The sequence below is a fragment of the Mesoplodon mirus genome (assembly GCF_964341445.2).
Source record: "Mesoplodon mirus genome assembly, chromosome: 3".
Classification (NCBI taxonomy): Eukaryota; Metazoa; Chordata; class Mammalia; order Artiodactyla; family Ziphiidae; genus Mesoplodon; species Mesoplodon mirus.
Window position 1 is genome coordinate 166,889,763 of NC_138978.1, and position 21,214 is coordinate 166,910,976.

The window sequence follows — 21,214 nt, forward strand, 5'->3', positions numbered from 1 at the left end:
ATCTCCTTCCATGCCTATGACTACAGATAATGCAGCCATGTTTTTGGTTTAACCTTACTCTTTCTATCAAGTTATCTATGACCATTGAAGTATCAACTGATATTGACCTGAAGTGATGTCCAATGAGTAAAAAGAAGCCCCTCCCCACCCCCCATACTTTCCTCAAAGTCTTAGAAATCATGTTAAAGAAATTAGGGTTTTTCTCAGTGAGGACAATAAAATGGACTTCTAGAGCCTCCTACCCCGGAAGTAAAGGAGAACAACAATTCAGGTCAAAACCTCATTCCTTGGGTTCTTGGTCATAAGCAAGTCTCTCTAAAGCAGGTATTCAGTAGTGCACCAACCCAAACTGCCCTCCTTCAAGTTTAGGCAGAGCTATTTTGGCAACTCCCAATGACCAGATTACTCACAGAAATGTTTTATTTGTTGTTTAATATGATGTCTATGATTTTATAACTTTTGGCAATGAGTACTCCTCAGAGTCTCACGGTCAGTCTCAGAGAGGTCAAGCTCATTGTAGTCTCATAAGACTTTTCTTCTTTGTTTCTTTTCAATAAGGTTGCATTCGAAGACCTTGTTCAAGGCACAGATTATGGATACAATTCAGATGTGAAAATTGTAAACATACTTTATGGTTGTTTCTTTGAAATAAAAGACATAGACAAGCGATAAGAACCTTCAGTTAGAGAACAGGACCAAATCAACAGCATATCTTGGTCCCCAAAAGTAAATTCCATGACACGTAGGGTGAGCTGATGCCTAAACTACTGTAATAACCTGCATTTCTAAGATAAATCCCAACTTTATGGAAGGGAGGCACAGTTAGGAAACAAACGCTTGGAGCATAGGCAAGTGAGAATAAGAACGTGGTGCTATGATGAGCAACCTCTGTTCCTCAACAGGCACTCCTGGCTTTAAGCCTGGACGAAGTCCCTTGACTCTCTATGCCACAAAAAGGATCCCCAGGACTCAGTACAGAGTCAGCCTCGTAAGTAGCAAAGCAAGAATTCAGTAATCAGATCTGACTTTAAAGGCAACCTGAGTCCCATTCTTCATTCCACAAGTATTTACTGAGTAACTTCTAAGTTCCAGGTGCTGGGGTTACTCTCTGACTTCATGGAACTCCCACCATACTTCCTGACATTCATCAACAGAGACTGTTCCACAAGGCATGCCCCTTGTATTTATCAAAGAACAAAGAGCCTGGGAAGCACATTAGCTCATTAACTAGAAATATAATAGTTTCTATAGCATGTTCTTAGTTTCTCCATCTAGGTTTAAATATCTAAAACACAACATCCATACCTTGGACAACCCCGTAACACCTGACAGCCCTCTGCACACAAGAAGTTAATGAATGAATTAAAAAGGAAGATCTGAGGGCAATTAGGGGAGCACGGGGTGCTTGAGAGGAAGGAGGAATGGGAGAAGGGGAAGGGGCTGATGGAATCAGAAGGGGAGAAAGGAAAGAGGTCCTCACTCACTTCATTATTTTGTATAGTTCAGCAGCAGACATGCATCCTGGGTGAAACTATAGGAGACGGTTCTCTGCTCATCCTTCAGTTCCTCTTACCTTTACCTGATATTTTCCTGTACTGTTTCAGCCATGGACAATCCTGTGGATCTGACTGCTACCAACATCACTCCAACAGAAGCTCTGCTGCGGTGGAAGGCACCAGTGAGTGAAGTGGAGAACTATGTCATTGTTCTCACACAGTTTGCAGGTGGGTGTCTGCGGTTCTATGCATCAGGGGGGAACGGCGGGGATTGGGGCTGAAGGCTAGTGTGAAAGTGAAAAAAAACCAAAACATTTTATCCATCTGAGAGAAAATTGGAAATTTTCCTGCTTTAATTTCACCATAAAGCCCTCAAGATAGCTCCCAAACTCTGTGAACTGTATCAACTATGAGAACTGAGAAAGCTGAATCTAAAAGGTATAAGAAGGGCATGTAACCAAGAGGAAAACAAAAACAGAAATAGCACTTGGAAGACAAAACTCAGAACTTGCCCCAAAATGCTGCAGGCAAGAAAGCTGACTTTTCTAGATATTTACAAAGTGAACAAAACACTAAAGGACCATCCATGGTAACAGGTGACAAAGGATTCAGAACTACTAAGCTCTTCTGTTGCTTTGATCTTCTCTACTCATATCCATCCCAAAAGGTTGAGCCAACATGAAATCTTTCTTTTCTTTTCTTTTTTTTTTTTTTGTGGTACGCGGGCCTCTCACTGTTGTGGCCTCTCCCGTTGCGGAGCACAGGCTCTGGACGCGCAGGCTGAGCGGCCATGGCTCACGGACCCAGCCGCTCCACGGCATGTGGGATCTTTCCGGACCGGGGCACGAACCCGTGTCCCCTGCATCGGCAGGCGGACTCTCAACCACTGCGCCACCAGGGAAGCCCACCAATGTGAAACCTTGAGTTGCAACGTCTTCTTCACCATACTTGTTCACCTTAAAGCTATTTGAAGTTGAACAGAGAAGCGCAAAGCAAAATAGTGTTGAGTAATTCAAGTTCCTAAGCCAAGGAAAATTATTTCCCTGCCTAAATTATACATGTGCTCACAGAATATTGTGGGTTATAGGCAGGAATCCAGAGAACAAAGATACCAGAAGAGAGAAGGCAGGCAGATGTCTTAATTTTCAAAAATGACAGATTAAGTCAATTCTGTAAGCTGAAAAGTAAACTGATTGTCAAAGCTTGGGAAAGTAAAAACCAAAACAGACTATTAAATAAGCTGGAAGGGAATCAGTGATTACTACATACCAGCACAGGTTCACTAAGCATGAGTTTTACCAAAACCACTTTATGTCCTTTTTTTTAATTGGCAAGTCTGAGAGCACATTAGTATCTCAGCAAGGCATTAAAAAGACCCACTTACCACTTAGATGGAAAAATACATGGTGGACCACATTTGGAGTTACATAGCTGATTGAATGATTGACCCTCCTCAGAGAATGAATATCATTACTATGGATACATCTTAATCTCCCTGTGTGCATGCAAAAGCCACTTCAACCCCTACCACTCCTCCTTGCACATTATGACCCTGCATTTCTTAATTCTCACCTGCCTTCTCAAACCACCGTGCACATGCTCTTTCCTCTACCAGGAAACGCTCTCCCTACTTATCTGCCTAGTAAACCCATCCTTTAAGCCTTAGTTTAACACTATCTGCATTATTCCCTTAAGGCAGTCAGATGCACCTGCTCACAGATACGAAGCACAGAGCTCCATCATAGCCATTAATTTCCATTCATTCAACAACTACTTTTGCTGCCCTCCCATGTGCCAAGCACTCTCTAAGGCTATAATGATTCAGAAACCAAACATGAGTTTTTGTCTTTGCAGAACTCACTTCTGGTGATGATGCAGACAAGTAAAGACTTACAACCCAACGTGGGCAGTGTCATGATTTGGGCAAGCACAAAACACCAGTGTGCCACCTCTGATGGGCCACTGTGATTTGGGATGAAGGTGTTGAGGGGAAGAAAGAAGGCAGATCTTAGATAAGGTTAAAGACAAAGAGAATAGGAGAAGAAGGGGCGTTCCAAGAAAAACAGTACCCTGTATGGAGAGAGAGAGTGGGGAGTTTGAGGAACTGCTGTAGTTAATGCGGCTGGGGAGCTGACTGTTGGCAGCATATGCAAAGGAAGATATTAAAGAAATAGAGCCATTATGTGAGCTCTTCCAAAAGGCAAAACTGTGAACAATAGAAGCCAAATTCACATACATTTTAATAAACTGAAACAGTGGCCCAAAACTCAGTCAACAAGGCAAAATGCAGTAGAAATGAATGCAAAGCTCTTCCCATGGGTGCAAAAAATCAACTACACAAGGTAAGGCAGGGGAGTGGGTTATAAACAAGATCTCTGATGAATAATAATCTCAGCATGTGATAACAATATCCCATGACTGTCTCAAAACCTATGGATTAATATACATAATTGGCACAAATAGAAGCAGAGACTGACCCTGTTTCTTTCACTGTCAGTACAATGAAAACTGACAATGTACTGACATTACAATGTATTGTAATGAAACAATCTCAATGATTGTTTTCAATTCTCTTCTGAGTTTTGTATTTCAGCAGGGACACTGATAGACTGCTACTCGTTTAGAGAAAGGTAGCCAGGATTGTGACAGTTTTAGAATCATCACATACATATAATGGGAATTGGGAGCTGAATTTTCTCAGTCTAGAAGAGAGAAGACTTGACTAGGAAGGGTGGGGGGCAGGAAGAGGTCAGGTAGACAAAGGATTTGGTTTATTCTTGTAACTCCAGAGACCCGAGTAGAAGTTATACAAAAGACAATTTGGCCTCCAAATAATTCCTCAATTAAGATGCAAAGCAAGATGAGAGGGGAGCTTTGTATGGAATAAAATGCTAAGCTCAATAACCTCTAAAAGATTTTTTCCCAAATTCTCTAATATTGCATCTTTATGAAATGCCTTTGGATTTGATAGGTCTTTCCTAAGTTGAAGAGCCTTATTCATTCCTTATCCATAACCATCTGATTTCAGCTGCTGGAGAGACCATCCTGGTTGATGGAGACAGTGAGGAATTCCAGCTTGTTGACCTGCTTCCCAGGACCCACTATACCGTCACTATGTATGCTGCCAGTGGGCCTCTCACCAGTGGCACAATCATCACCAACTTCTCTACCCGTGAGTACACGGTCAGCTACACATCTAGTATCCTGGGAGGCTTTTGTCGATCCTGAAAATGATCGGTTTCCATGTGCTCGACTAGATTATAGTCTATAGGTTTTGGACAATGCAGCTATGAGCTGTTCTTATTTTAGTTAACTGCAGCCCAAATGCCAGTGAAAGTGAGTTGCAGCTCTCTTCCTGGGTCTGGCTGACAGCAGTAGAACCAGGCCAACAGAGGCCAGTACTGAGAATGCATCTGGCCCGGAAAAATCTGATAGATGTTAAAGGGCTTAATATTGGGGAGGGAGTTGCTGGGTACGGTCACGGCCAGGAGAACAGTAGACAAAGGTATAGATGTGGGAATGTTATATGTTCAATGATCATGACATGACGATTATCTTCTGACCCAGGAGTGCCTTTTATGCTCCTGTCCAAGCTAGAACTGGGGTTAGCATGTGAGCAGCCCAGAGACCACATAGATAGACAGACTGATCTACATGCCTGGAATCAAAGAGGAAGGAGATAGAGGGGCAGGCACTACTGGCATTTTCTCCTCTCTGCAGTCCTGGATGCTCCTGCAAATCTGACAGCAAGTGAAGTCACCAGACAAAGTGCCCTGATCTCCTGGCAGCCTCCCAGAGCAGAGACTGAGAATTACATCTTGACCTACAAATCCACTGATGGAAGCCGCAAGGTGAGGTTTTTCTGGAAGGGTGAAAGACCGTTGCTGTCCAGCAATCCACAAGGGAACAAGCTAGGTTTGCCACTATGGATACCTAGCGTGCTATTGAGGAAAGAGCCCTCATCTGCAAGCCAGCGATTTGGGTGCTAGTCTTGCCTCCACTATTACTCTCCATACAAGTTGAGGCAAAGCACTCAACCTCTCTGAGCCTCAGTTTCTTCTCTAGGTAATGGGGGCATCTACCCTGCAACTTCACTTAGTTGTGGTGATGCGACCAATATGATGACACACCAGCTTCCAAGCCAATATAAGTACACAGTATTGGAACGGTTTTTCACTAACAGGGCCAAGCAAATATGAGCTGGATACCAAATTGGACAGTCTCATATGCCTCTAGATAAGCATTATAAAGGCTACATCTATATAGCCCACAGTAGACATGACAAATTTCGGTTTTAGGTGACCAGTTGAAACAGCTCACCTAGAGCACTGGTTGTCAAATTTTTGTTAACAGTGGAATCCTTTTTTAAAGTGAAATCATATTCAGAAGCCAAATACACAGAATAGATTTAAGTAGAGCTAGTCTGTTGGATGTGGAAGAGGGAAGCCTAGGTTCCTGCATCCTCAGGGCTCCAGGAGGCCCTGTGTAATCCGAAAACCACTGGGTTCAATAATCCCGGGCCTAAGTGTCTCCTAGTGTGCATCCATGAGATAGGAGCTGGCCTCAGTCTCACACAGGAGCTGTTTTTTCCCTGCTTATTGGAACGGTTTCCTTCTTACATAATGTGGGATGGAGAGGATAAAAATGGCCACTGCAATACCGGCCTTGGGGCCTGAACTTCCCTTCCCCACTGCCCTCCATGGTGACCCCTCTGCTCACCCCCTTCCACCTCCCTCCTCCGCTTATCCCGCAGGAGCTGATTGTGGATGCGGAGGACACGTGGATCCGACTGGAGGGCCTGTCTGAGAGCACAGACTACACGGTGCTCCTGCAGGCGGCCCAGGACACCGAGCGGAGCAGCATCACCTCCACTGCCTTCACCACAGGTGAGAGATTTCCTGCTGCTCTGATGCCTTCTCCTCCCCTGCATGGCGTCTGGCTCCTTGGCTACCTCTGCTGAGACTTGACCGGGGAGGAGCCCATCAGAGAAACTCAACTGCCTCTTCCTGCAAAGGAAAATAATTATTCCCTCCACTCCTGCCTTCCAAGGCCCTGCCAGGAACCTCTCACCACCAAGGCAACCACAGGAACCAGCAGTGCAAAGTCCTGGTCCACCTGCACCAACTAAATGCACCAAGTAAGAGAGCAGGCTCCTGTTGAGATTTTCTGCAAGGGTCTTTCCAGCACAGTTTGTCCTTCCCTCCTTCCTTCCTCTGCTGCCTGTAATCAGATTCACCTAGTAAAAGTCACAGGAGTAAAGCCCCAATATTAAAACTGTGGTTCTTCTCCACACACAAAGCACTTTTGCATTTCTATGGTCTCAACTCATCCTTATAACAACTGGTGAGAAGGGCCTTATTATCCCCATTTCATCTCAGATGATGAAACTCAGGTTCATGGAGATCAAATAACTTACATGGTAGTAAGTGACTGGGTCAGAACTTGAACCAAGGTCTTCTCCTTCTAAATCCAGCATTCTTCCTGCCTTCCCTCATTTAAGTATCAGCAGAAGATACTGGAAATGCCCTTAAGGGATAAGGGTGTCCTAATGTGTATAACAGGAAATAAACTAACACCTGACCTTTGAGGGCTATCTGACAGGCACTGCTGTTCTAACTGCATTACGTGTACTATTTAATTCTCATGACAGCCTGTGAGGTATGTTCTAGTATCCTTATTTACAGATGAGGAAATCGGGCCACAGAGAGGTGGGGTAACTCACCCAAGATCCCATAGCTCTCAAGTAGGAGACCTGGGATTGACCCCCATTTGTTCTGCCTCTGGGGTCTGTGCTGTTAACAACCCTTTCTAACACTTCCCACGGTACTTCTCTACAGTCTTTAATGTGGGACTGCCCAGTCCAGACCTTGAATTCTCTCCCCCTCCCATATTCGGAGGGGGTTGGCTCTACACAGTGTTGGGCAAGTGTAGGCATGTTCCTTATCCCTAGACACACTTCTGCCTGCCATCTTAGAGCACCAGGATGATTGGATTGTTGTCCACACCCCAGAGCCCATCCTCCCATCACCAGAGAGAGGTGACAGAAATTCCCCCATCCCTACCCAGGTGCCTCCCCCACTAGACTTGTTCTGAATAACAAAGCAGGACACTGGATCAAATACATTAAAACATCGCTAGTGATTCTTTAGGGTAGTGAGATTATGAATGAGTCCCCTTTTTCTTTCTGTTTTATATTTTTCAATATCTTGCAAAGTGTTGACAATGAGCACATTAATCAGAAAAACAATTTTTTATTAAAAAATAAAAATAAACCTTGCTCACACAACCAAGACATGAATCCAAGATGGGTCCTTGACAAGTGGAATTTGGAGGACACTTGACCTCTTTTATGGGCTGAAGTCAGTTACGCTCACCCTCCATGACCTTTCTAGGGGTATCTTATCTCAGAACCAAGGCATCACCCTCTTCTTGGTCAAGCTCTTCCCTGCACATTCACAGGTTAATTAAAGGGTCCTCTAGGGTTTCCTTTCCCAAGCCACCACTCTAAGACCCATGGATTGGAGCTTTTTCACTGAATTAAAATTTTCCTTCCCCTAAAAAGAATACAGATGACAGAAACATAAACAGAGCCCCTGATCTGCATATTTATTAGGTCTAAACTAATCATTTCATTCCAAAAATCCATGGGTTTCAAGGCTTGCTCAGTGTAGTATGAGCTTTCAATTCCCATCCTGGTAATGCCACAGCTAGTGGTTGTGAGCAGGATGACAATATGCCTGAGGTTTCTGCAGTATCTTGCAGCTGTGCCTTGCTCCAGGTCTGCCTGGGCTGTAAAAGTATGCCAGCTTCTGTGCCCACCGCTGGCCTCTCTTAGATGAAGCTGCCCCCAGCGGGTGTACAATAGTTAGAATCCCAAATCCAGCTGGGGGCCCAGCAAGATCCAATAAACAGAGGGTTGACAATTCGTGGAAATCTGGGGAAGAGACCAGGGTAGTGGCTTTGTTAGGAGGACAGCACAGGGGGACCATCAGGATGTATTTAGGCATTTCTTCGTTTGTTTGTATGAGACTTCAACTGACACTGGTCGACTGCAGCATGACCAATACCCCTCGGGAAGGAGAACACTGAAGAGCCCACTTGCCTGTACCATCAATGTAAGTTACTGCCTGAGTTGCTCCAAGCAGTTTGGGGAATCAGAGAAGGACTTGCTACTACAACTACAGTGGTACATGGCAAAGATGGGTCCACGTTTAGAAGTTTTCACAGACTTTTACTGGAAAGCTCAAATTTAAATCTCAATCACTGATGCATACCAAACCCTGCTGGCTTTGTCTTGGAGATTTATCAGAAACCCCTGAAATGACTAGTTACAGAATGAAAAGTTCAGGGACAGAAGTAATGCATGTGACATCACGTTGCACAAAGCCTGGCACATAGCAGACATAATAAATGGTGGTTGAGTGGAAGAGTTAAATCCCAGCTGCAGAGCACAGAAGAGGGGTTTCTGGTTAAAGAGAGCTCTAGGAGGAGAGGATTCTCAGTATCCTTCAAAGGGAAGACACAGGCAAAAAGGTACTGCCTGCAGAGTATGCTGCCCAGCGTCCCTCAGATTGCAGGCTCTTTCTGCCACCCCACATGCAAATTTCCCTGAATAAATTACACAAAGCCTACAGAGTCATTTGCATGTCAATATTAATGAGTCCTCATTGCCTGTGCCACGCCCTCCCCCTTTTCTACCCCCATCCTCCAATTCCCCCAACAAAAAAGCAAATTTTATTAAAGAAGAAGAGAGTACAAGGGTACCAGCTTCCTAAGTATGGGGGTGGAGATGTTCTCAAGAAGAGAAGGATTGGGGTTTACTTGATAGGTGGCATGAGCTAGACTCCTTTACAAGGAGTCTGGGAAAAGAAAGGCCTCCGTCACCTGGGCGCCCAGGTGTTTCTCATCCCAGAGATGCCCTGAGAGTGGGCCTCCTCTGGGAAGAGAGGTTGGGGCAGCAGCCCCTCAGGTCTGATTCTGCTCTTCTCTGAGCACCCCCAACACTCAGCACATCCCAAACCATCCTCTTCCTGCCCCTCCATCAGGACCAGTGCTTATTCCCCTCACACCTCCGAAGCCACATAGTGTACCCTGCAAGCTCCATCTGCAGGATCCTGTCACTTGCTTAAAAAAGAGAGAGAGAGAGAGAGAGAGAGAGAGAAAGGGAAAGAAACAAAAACAAAGAGCAGAGTACCTTCACTTACTCGAAAGATTGGAGGCCTGCTGGCCTGAACCCCATGAATCACTCCTGCTGGGCAAGAGGGCTGAGGAACACCAGAGCATCCTATGTTATGGCAAACGAGGGCTGATGGATTTAGAGGCTAATTTCATTCTAATAACTGGCATCCTTTCTGACTTCACTGACAGTACCTGAGCTTTCCACTTAGCAGCATCCTATTCTTAGGACAGGCTGATCTCAGCTGATCTTTCTAAGCGTTTTTTATGCTGTGTTAGGGAACAAAAGAGCTTAAAGCTGGACCCCAAAGTGGCCTCCATCCATTGACAAGCCCTCATCTTGTCCTGGGTGGACCAAGTAAAGAGACTCATTTCAAGCAGATGCCTACTTAAGGGTCTAGAAAAAAGTTGAGATGTTCAAAAAAAAATAAAATAAAAATAAAAGAGAGAGCTACAAAAGGGAAGAACTGGCTCCCACAAAACCTCAAAAAACTCCTTTGATCAAGATGTCTCCCCTTGTTGCATTCCTGCCCATAACATAAGCCCATTTCATTCTTTCCGTCATGTTAATAGCTTCCTGTCCTCTTGTCTCTGGTGTTTGCACAAGACTCTGGGGGGAATTAAATACAAGTAGTATGGAAGAGAAAAAAAAATATGGACACATTATTTATAATTTACTGTCACCTGAAATTTCATTCAAGGTCTATTTGTCTTTTAGAGACATGAATATAAATGAGGAAAAAATATTCCCCGCAGAGCAACAGGGACTTTGTGAAATGATCTTCTGAGAAGCCAATTTCATTGTCTATTTTAATACTATAAGAAGCAAACAAGGCGCTCACTAAAGCTTGTCCTCTGAGACAGTGAACACAATAAAACTGGTTGTCTTGACCTTGAGGTTAAGCGAAGACAATTGTTTTAGTGAAGCACCCAGAGATGGGTAATGAGAAGTTTTCTTTAGTGCCTTTGCTTCCGTCCCTGCTCTTCCAAAGCCAGGCTGAGCTGCTCTCTGGGGCTTTTAAGGAAAACTCCGAGAGTGTACTCTAACACAAGCTTCAGTTTTTGAGGTTGTGAAAATTAAGGAAAATGGGCAAACCCTAGGTTCTGGAACAACAGATGGTGGATCATGCAAGTCCACATAGTTATCAATGGGCAAGGAAAGCCTGATGACCACTATTCATTGCGATCTACTCCTATATATGCCACACATCCCCACACCGGAGTAGGGAACTGAAGGGGCTTCTCTCCGCTCCACTACTTAGAAACAGCTCTGAGTAGAGCTGAGTAAACAGTTCTGAGTAAACTTCACTGAGACAAGCAAACCCCTAAAAGGAGAGGCCCACCTTCTCCTTTGTCCATCAGGGTTCCTGTGCTAGATAAGTATTAGCTATTATTATTTGAACTTTTGAAGTCTTTCTTAAAAAAATATTTCCCTTGCCTGTAGGACACAAACATATTTTTCTATATATCCTTCTATTAACTTACTGGATTTATTTTTATATCTAGTCTATTTTGTACACAGTATTAAGTAGGGATACAGTGAGCCAATTTCCTCAGCATCTTCTACTGAATAGTCCATCTATTCTCCATTGATTCGTGGTGCTGTACTGCATATTAAATTCCCATATATACATGGCTCTCTCTCTGAACTCCTATTCTATTCCATGCTCTATTTTTCTGTTCTTTTGAACACTACATTGTGTTTTTTTAACCTCCCCCAACATTTAATGTTTTTGACATCATATTCTACATCTTTTTGTTTTGTGTATCCCTTAACTACTTATTGTGAATATAGGTGATTTTACTACTTTTGTCTTTTAAACTTCCTACTAGCTTTATAAGTGGTTGATCTACTACCTTTACTGTATGTTTGCCTTTACCAGTGAGATTTTTCCTTTCATAATTTTCATGTTTCTGATAATGGTCTTTTCCTTTCCACTTAAAGAAGTCTCTTAACATGTCCTGTAATGCCAGTTTAGTGGTGCTGAACTCTTTTAGCTTTTGTTTGTCCATAAAATTCTTTATCTCTCCTTCAAATCAGTAAGATAGGCCTGCTGGGTAGACTATGGTTGTAGGTTCTTTCCTTTTATCACTTTGAATATATCATGCTACACCCTCTGGCCTGAAAAGCTTCTACTGAAAAGTCAGCTGAACGTCTCACGGGAGTCCCCTTGTATGAAACTAGTTGCTTTTCACTTGCTGCTTTTAAAATTCTTTCTCTTTAATTTTTGCCATTTTAATTATAAAGTGTCTTGATGTGGATCTTTGGGCTCATCTTGTTTGGGACCCTGTCCTTCCTGAACTTGGATGTCTCTTTCCTTTCCCAGGTTAGGAAAGTTTTCAACTATTGTTTCTTCAAATAAGTTCTGTGCCCCCTTTTCTCTCTCTTCTCCTTCTGGGACCCCAATAACGTGAATGTTAGTACACTTAATGTTGTTCCAGAGGTCTCTTAAACTATCCTCATTTTCTTAAGTTATTTTTCTTTTTTCTGTTCAGCTTGGGTAATTTCCACTACTCTGTCTTCCAGTTCTCTGATCTGTTCCTCTGTATCATCTAATCCACGGTTGATTTCTTTTAGTGTTTTTTTTTTTTTTTAAATTCAGTTATTGTATTCTTTAGTTCTGTTTGGGTCTTCTTTATATTTTCTAACTCTTTGTCAAACTCCTCACTGCATTCATTCATTCTTCTCCTGAGTTCATCAACCATCTTTATGATTGTTACTTTGAACTCTACTGGGTAGATTGCTTATCTCCACTTTGTTTAGTTCTTTTGAGGTTTTGTCTTGTTCTTTCATTGGAACATATTCCTATGTCTTCTCATTTTGCCTCATTCTCTATTTTTATTTCTACATATTAAGTAAGTCAGTTATGTTTCCCCATCTCAGATTGGTAGCCTTATATAGGAGACGTCCTATGGGGCCCAGCAGCACACTGCTCTCTGGTCACCAGAGCTATATACTCTAGAAGTTCCCCCTACGTGTGCTGTGTGGGCCCTTCTGTTGTGGCAGGGCTGACTATTGTAGGTATGCTCGTAGGTGGGACAGGCCTCTGGCCTGGTTGGCTGCCTGGTCCTGACCCATGTGGCGGTTGCTGGCCCATGGTGGACAGGGCCAGGTTCTGGCAAGGCTACCTGTGTAATCCAGGGGATATGAGGCTAGGGCTAAACCACTGGTGGGTAGGTAAGCCCCTGGTGCTAATAGGCTAGAAGGAGGATTCCAAAATGGCACTTGCCAGCACCAGTGTCCTTGTTGTAGGACAAGCCCCCCAAAATGCCTGCCACCAACATCTATGTCCCCAGGGGGCATCCCAATTGCCTCCTGCCTCTTTGGGAGGCTCTCCAAGATAAGCAAGTGGGTCTGATCCAGGCTTTATTCAAATTCCTGCCTCTGCACTGGGACTCACTTGCCACTATCTCCCCTCATCGCAGACCCTGGCCTCAACTAGGGTGGTCAGGAAAGGCCTCTCTTTGAGCTGAGACATTTCAGCCAGGAGTTGAAAGATGAGAGTGAATCACACAAGAAAAGCATTCCAAGCCTAGAGAAGAGTAATTACTACAACTCGAGGGAGGAATAACTTTGCCATGTTCAACAGATTAAAAGAAAGCCAGGAAAATAGTTCAAGATGGCAGAGTAGAAGGACGTGCTCTCAGTCCCTCTTGCGAGAGCAGTGGAACCACAACTAACTCTGAACAATCATCTACAGGAAGACACTGGAACTCACCATGAAAGATACCCCACATCCAAAGACAAAGGAGAAGCCACAATGAGATGGTAGGAGGGGCGCAATCACAATAAAATCAAATCCCATAACTGCTGGGTGGGTGACTCACAAACTGGAGAACAATTTTACCACAGAAGTCCACCCACTGGATTGAAGGTTCTGAGCCCCACGTCAGGCTTCCCAATCTCGGGTTTTGGCAACGGGAGGAGGATTCCCAGAGAATCAGACTTTGAAGGCTAGCGGGATTTGCTTGCAGGACTTAGACTGGACTGGGGGAAACAGAGACTCCACTCTTGGAGGGCATACTCAAAGTACTGTGCACAGCAGGACCAAGGGGGAAGGAGCAGTGACCCCATAGGAGACTGAACCAGATCTACCAGCTAGTGTTGGAGGGTCTCCTGCAGAAGCAGGGGGTGGCTGTGGCTCATCAAGGGACAAGGACACTGGCAGCAGAAGCTCTGGGAAGAACTCCTTGGCATGAGCCCTCCTGGAGTCCGCCATTAGTCCCACCAAAGAGCCTGTAGCTTCCAGTGCTGGGTCGCCTCAGGCCAAACAACCAACAGGGAGGGAACTCAGCCCCACCCATCAGCAGACAAGCAGATTAAAGTTTTACTGAGCTCTGTCTACCAGAGCAACACCCAGCTCTACCCATCACCAGTCCCTCCCATCAGGAAGCTTGCATAATAAGCCTCTTAAATAGCCTCATCCACCAGAGGGCAGACAGCAGAAGCAAGAAGAACTACAATCCTGCAGTCTGTGGAATGAAAACCACATTCACAGAAATATAGACAAAATGAAAAGGCAGAGGACGATGTACTAGATGAAGGAACAAGATAAAACCCCAGAAAAAAAGAACTAAATGAAGTGGAGGTAGGCAGCCTTCCAGAAAATGAATTCAGAATAGTGAAGATGATCCAGGACCTCGGAAAAAGAATGGAGGCAAAGATTGAGAAGATGCAAGAAATGTTTAACAAAGACCTAGAAGAATTAAAGAAGAAACACCTAGAAGAATTAAACAACAAACAAACAGAGATGAACAATACAATAAATGAAATGAAAGATACACTAGAAGGAATCAATAGCAGAATAACTGAGGCAGAAGAACAGATAAGTGGCCTGGAAGACAGAATGACGGAATTCACTGCAGCAGAACAAAATAAAGAAAACAGAATGAAAAGAAGTGAAGACAGCATAACAGACCTCTGGGACAACATTAAATGCACCAACATTCGCATTATAGGTGTTCCAGAAGGAGAAGAGAGAGAGAAAAGACCCAAGAAAATATTTGAAGAGATTATAGTTGAAAACTTCCCTAACATGGGAAAGGAAATAGCCACCCAAGTCCAGGAAGCACAGAGAGTCCCAGGTGGGATAAACCCAAGGAGAAACATGCCGAGACACATAGTAATCAAATTGAACAAAATTAAAGACAAAGAAAAATTATTAAAAGCAACAGGGAAAAATGACAAATAACATACAAGAGAACTCCCATAATGTTGACAGCTGATTTCTCGGCAGAAACTCTCCAAGACAGAAGGGAGTGGCACAATATATTTAAAGTGATGAAAGGGAAGAATCTACAACCAAAATTACTCTACCTGGCAAGGATCTCATTCAGATTTGATGGAGAAATCAAAAGCTTTACAGACAAGCAAAAGCTAAGAGAATTCAGCACCACCAAACCAGCTCTACAGCAAATGCTAAAGGAATTTCTCTAAGTGGGAAACACAAGAGAAGAAAAGGACCTACAAAAACAAACCCAAAACAATTAAGAAAATGGTAATAGGAATATACATATTGATAATTACCTTAAATGTGAATGCATTAAATGCTCCAACCAAAAGACACAGGCTTGCTGAATGGATACAAAAACAAGACCCATACATATGTTGTCTACAAGAGACCCACTTCAGACCTAGGGACACATACAGACTGAAAGTGAGGGGATGGAAAAGGATATTCCATGCAAATAGAAATCAAAAGAAAGCTGGAGTAGCAATACTCATATCAGATAAAATAGACTTTAAAATACTGTTACAAGAGACAAGGAAGGACACTAAATAATGATCAAGGGATCAATCCAAGAAGATATAACAATTATAAATATATATATATATATATATATATGTACACCCAAATTAGGAGCACCTCAATACATACGGCAAATGCTAACATATAAAAGAGGATATCTATAGTAACACAATAATAGTAGGGGACTTTAACACCTCACTTACACCAATGGACAGATCATCCAGACAGAAAAGTAATAAGGAAACAAAAGCCTTAAATGACACAATAGACCAGATAGATTTAATTGATATTTATAGGACATTCCATCCAAAAACAGCAGATTACACTTCCGTCTCAAGTGCACATGGAACATTCTCCAGGATAGATCACATCTTGGATCACAAATCAAGCCTTGGTAAAATTAAGAAATTTGAAATCATATCAAAGATCTTTTCCAACCACAACGCTATGAGATTAGAAATAAATTACAGGGAAAAAAACGTAAAAAACACAAACATGTGGAGGCTAAACAATACGTTACTAAATAACCAAGAGACCACTGAAGAAATCAAAGAGGAAATCAAAACATACCTAGAGACTAAGCCCGTGCACCAAAACTACTGAGCCTGTGTTCTAGAGCCTGTGAGCCACAGCAATTGAGCCCGTGCGCCTAGAGCCTGTGCTCCGCCACAAGAGAAGCCACAGCAATGAGAAGCCTGCGCACAGCAACAAAGACCCAACGCAGCCAAAGGACAATGAAAACACAATGATCCAAAACCTATGGGATGCAGCAAAAGCAGTTCAAAGGGGAAGGTTATAGCAATACAATCCTACCTCAATAAACACCTCAAATAAACAATCTAACCTTACACCTAAGAAACTAGGGAAAGAAGAACAAACAAAACCAATCATGGATTGGTGGTATGAGGTAAAACTTTTACAGTCTTAAGGGTCAGAGGCGGGTGGAGAAGGGTGGTTTCACGATAAGTGTCGTCTCCAAGTTCCCAAGATGTGAATATTGCCGCTGCGGATATTCTGCATAAGAAAAATGCTTTTGATTATCTTTCCATTAATGCCACAGACTAAATTATGATAAGTGGAATCTCTAAACCACCAGGTGGCCTTGCCATTTGTCAAAGGTAAGGCAAGCACACCCAGCAACTATGAATCAGTCCCACACACATCTGGTGAGTGCCTCCACCGACCAGTCCAATGTGAAGGCTCAGAAGGAAGAAAACACGACCCCTCTCCTCTCCCAAAGTGCACTCCGAGACCTTCATCCCGTCAGAACTTTTTTTGTGTGTGTGTGGTACGCGGGCCTCTCACTGTTGTGGCCTCTCCCGTTGCGGAGCCCAGGCTCCAGACACGCAGGCTCAGCGGCCATGGCTCACGGGCCCTGCCGCTCCACGGCATATGAGATCTTCCCGGACCAGGGCACGAACCCGTATCCCCTGCATCGGCAGGTGGACTCTCAACCACTGCATCACCAGGGAAGCCCCCATCAGAACTTTTGACACTCCTTAGTTCACAATTTTTTCTTAAGTTGATTTTATTCCTCTTTCCTGACTTTATAAAAATGGATCCCTGTTTAAAAAAAAATGTTTTTTATTCAGGTACAGTTGCTTTACAATGTTGTGTTAGTTTCTGCTGTACAGTGAAGTGAATCAGCTATATGTGTACAAGTTGCTTTACAATGTTGTGTTAGTTTCTGCTGTACAGTGAAGTGAATCAGCTATATGTGTACAAGTTGCTTTACAATGTTGTGTTAGTTTCTGCTGTACAGTGAAGTGAATCAGCTATGTGTGTACATATATCCCCTCCCTCTTGGACCTCCCACCCTCCCCCATCCCACCCATCTCGGTCACCACGGAGCACAGAGCTGAGCTCCCGGCACTATACAGCAGGTTCCCACTGGCTACCTAGTTTACACATGGCATATGACCACCCTTCAGATATTTAAAAACTTCTCTCCTCCAGAGCAAACCATCTCATTTTCCTATATTTGTTTTTGGTAGTTCTACCTTTAAAGCAACTAACATGTTTGAGCCTTTTGAAAGTATCTGTAATAGAAAAATTAAATAATTGATCTTATCAATGTGAAGAAGCCTGTATAAGATTATTGATTTGTCTGTTCTAAAGTTTCATTTGGTTTTGTACGTGTATTTGGATGAGGTTGTCGTTTTGAGGTTTGGGAGAAGATGTTCTGTGGGGGACATGTTGGACGTTGGGAAGAAATTTGGGGTTCTGGCCCCTTTAAGGCGCTGAGTTGATTCATTCAGGAGAAAGGGCTATTAGCGCATAAGGTAGGAGTGAGCTGAAGACCAAGCATGTTTTGTATTGATCTAAAATGAGAAACTCAGGCAGTGAGAAAAGAGGGGAGAAAGGAAGGCAGACAGGATGGTTGCTTCAAAGATCCACTAGAGAATGGCCTGGAAGCCAGGAAATAATCACTATGCTCCCAAAGCAACAGGGAGAGAGAAGGCACTCACCCACACCTACCCCTGAAACGTAATTGGACCCTCTAGGAACAGGTGGGATCAGGAACCCTACCGAGATCTAGGACAGGCTGGAGATGAAAGTTAAGAGCTTTTCTGCAGCTATTAAGGAAATACGTTTTGAGAGGGTTAAGATATTTAATGTGAACATAGAACTTTTTGAGGTAACTTTAACCTCTGGGGCTTTATATGCTTATAAGATAAATATAGATTTTAGTTAATTATTTGCTATCTGGACAGATATAGATCTAGTAAACGGTATCATATGTTATATCCCCTGCTTTAGTAGAGTTCAAGGAGCACTTGACTCGGGGTCTGAAAACTTGAGTTCAAGTGAATGGAGGAAGTCATGCGATCCTTCTGAGTACAGTTTCCTTCCCTGTAAAGTAAGACTTCAATCTATAACAATCTGCCTTCCTCTTGCGTTTCTTGCAAGAATTAAATGGAAGTAAAAGCACACTTGGTAAAATACTAGTTCTATAGGAATATATTGTTATTCCCTGGTGTATGCCTGAAGCAGGCGGTGCCTTGTTCTAAACTACCTTAAATGCGAGCGACCCTTGACCATGGTGTGGAAGCAAGCTGGACAGTCCTTGTGCAAGAGGAGTTAACACATCTCCGAGAGGGGCCTTGAATAAAGTCTACCGAACCCCTAACAGGATGCTTCAGTGAGGTTGCTATGTTACCTCCCTTGTGTGGCATTATGCTGCCACTTGCTCTGGCCCACCGGCTGACTCCAAGGGGCCCCTCTGTCACACCTGCAGTGCATGAGTTCTGCCACTAGGAGGCACTGTAGGTCCCATGAAGTCCCTACCCCACCTCTCTTCCTAGCTCTGCTACCCTTCAAGGATGCAGAACCACATCAACTGCACCACACTTTCCATTGACCCAGAGGTCATATATTTACAGAACACCCAAACCACTTTTCCTCCTGTGCCAAGCTCTGCCTTTAACTTGTTCCATCAGCTCCTGCAGCCCAGTACAGCTCCTCCTATGGGACCTCTGCTTTCTGGCTTGCCTGTTAAACATTAAAATCTGCCCTGAAGCTAAGCCCCTCAAGACACATGATTTCAGCTTTTCTTTCAGCTAATTAAATATTGTTCTACAAATAGGGCTGTTCTCTCTGAAAGATGAGCAGCAATTTATTTCCTCTGCCCTCTCCTTAAGCTTAAACTGAACTGTAAAACACGGCCATTTGATTAAGTGCAATCAGGAGATTATTTTGCAGGAGGAATAGATATCCATCTTCTTGCTAACGCTAAGCTTGTTTGGGCATTCCTTACTGGCTACTGTGAAGACGGGGGACAGCTGTGCTTTATCCCTCTTGTTCTTTTGAAGGGTGGACTCTGCAGTGTTTTATTGTGCTCCATGCTTCTGTAATCATCGCCTAAGTAACCAATTACTTCACCCTTGGTGGAGGACTTTTTTTATTATTCCCATCTTTCTGATAAAAAAGATGATGCCAGGAAGTCAGGCTATTTGCCTAAGCTAAACAAGTAGGTGAACGGGGCAGCCACACAGTGAACACAGCTCTTTGGTCCTCAGATCCCGTAAAACTGTGTACTGTCTGATAAATCCAACATCAGTTGAAAAGAGGGAATGCAAGATTCATACACAGATTCAGTGAGGATTCCTTACAGCTCTTGATGAAGTACCGTGAGACCTTTTAAACTGTTCTCTGATCCAAGGGGCTCTTATGCATAGTGGGAGGAAGGACCCTTTCCGGAAATTGCCTCTTTTCTTGTGCAGGGGGCCGGGTCTTCCCTCATCCTCAAGACTGTGCCCAGCATTTGATGAACGGAGACACTCTGAGCGGGGTTTACACCATCTTCCTCAATGGAGAGCTAAGCCGGAAGTTACAGGTGTACTGCGATATGACAACCGACGGGGGTGGCTGGATTGTGAGTACCTGCGGCTGTTCTCCATGCCCACCAGCATTGTTGATGCTTCAGTCCACCTGGCTCAGCACCCATCCATCCACGCTTCACCATCCTCTGGCCATCCTTTCACCCACTCCCCTCATGCCCAACCTGGGGCTTTGCATTGTCCTCAGGGCCTTGCTCAGCAGCCCATAGGTTTGGTGAGGCAGAGGAAGGAATAAGAATACCGAGACTGCAGTGGCCCAGCCCAGTGAGGGAGCCCCAGGAAAACAGCTCCTTCTGTGGGGATAGTTCATGCAGGAGGGAAAGGGAGTAGTGGCTCAGAGAGGCCCAAGGGTCTTGCCTGATGAAGACTGCGGAAATAATAAAGAAATAGAGGAGATGAGTCCCCTGCAGGAGGAGGTGAGTCTCTATGGGGAGATGATTAGGATCTTTCTATTGGAGAATTGCATATGGCGGAGCAGATGAGGGGCAGAACCCGGAGAGCCCCCTCTAGTTACAAAGGCCACCCCTGTCCCCATCCTTCCCTGGCCTCTCTGGTTCTTACCCAGAGCTGTCATAGCCTTCAGGGAGGAGAAGTGGTGGGGAAAAGAGAGACACCATTTCCTGTTACCACCCTCCTCCCATGTCTGATAGGGCAGTACAGAGAGAAGAGGAAGGACAGCCTGGCGAATGGCCTCACACATCAGTACAGGCCACTACGCAGGTGGGCGAGTTCCGGCAGCCTGGCCTGAAAGCAGAGCAGCATTAGCTCAGTCAGGGCAGATGGAAACCCAGCCCCTCCACCCACCCTCCTCCTGCGGATCCCTCCTCTAGCACCAACACACAGCGCTGGATTTTTCACAGTGCAAAATGGATAGTTGTTGAATGGAGTTACATGGTGGCTGTGCTCGTAACAGCCACTCTTGGGAAGCATTTTCTTTTATGTTTCTGACATATTTGTGCCTTCTTCTTAAAGCATAATTGGAAATTGAAGTCGAGGCTGATGTATTGGAGGGTAAATGAAATTAGCACTTAAACAGCTCGGAAAGTGAATGATATGCAATTGCTTTGCCTGAAATAGGATGATGACAGTTCCTAGCTGATCTGAAGTTGGTCCCATTCTTTTGGTGAGGAATGCTTTCTATTGCATTCTGTGGTGCAAAAAGATTAATTTGAGAGCCAAGCCTATTTCCCTTGACTAGTTGGGGGCTTCATATCCTTTCTACATTGCAGGGGTGCAAGTAAGTGTCAACATTACACCCTGGCCTATTCATCAAGTGCCCCTGCGCATCAGAGAAGGGCTCTGAGCATCTCCTACGACTGCTGTGCAAATACCAAGCTCCGTACTGCAGTGGTGGCTTATCTGATAATCTTTGTCACTGCAGATATAAAACCCAGTTATAGCAGTTTTACTCGTTAGAGTTTATTTTCCTTAGCATTTTCTTCATTTCCCCTCT

The 21,214-nt window shown here is 44.1% G+C and overlaps 1 protein-coding gene across 1 annotated transcript in view; it reads left to right on the plus strand.

The window, feature by feature from the left end:
- The window catches only part of TNR (tenascin R), a gene marked incomplete at both ends in the record, with an annotated part of 77,870 nt that overhangs the window by 45,974 nt on the left and 10,682 nt on the right, over nucleotides 1-21,214 (plus strand). The window contains 5 exons of the mRNA XM_082614388.1: nucleotides 1,605-1,724; nucleotides 4,525-4,668; nucleotides 5,217-5,347; nucleotides 6,250-6,382; nucleotides 19,645-19,796. Coding sequence (XP_082470514.1) covers nucleotides 1,605-1,724; nucleotides 4,525-4,668; nucleotides 5,217-5,347; nucleotides 6,250-6,382; nucleotides 19,645-19,796 — 680 coding nt within the window. The remainder of the gene's footprint in view (nucleotides 1-1,604; nucleotides 1,725-4,524; nucleotides 4,669-5,216; nucleotides 5,348-6,249; nucleotides 6,383-19,644; nucleotides 19,797-21,214) is intronic.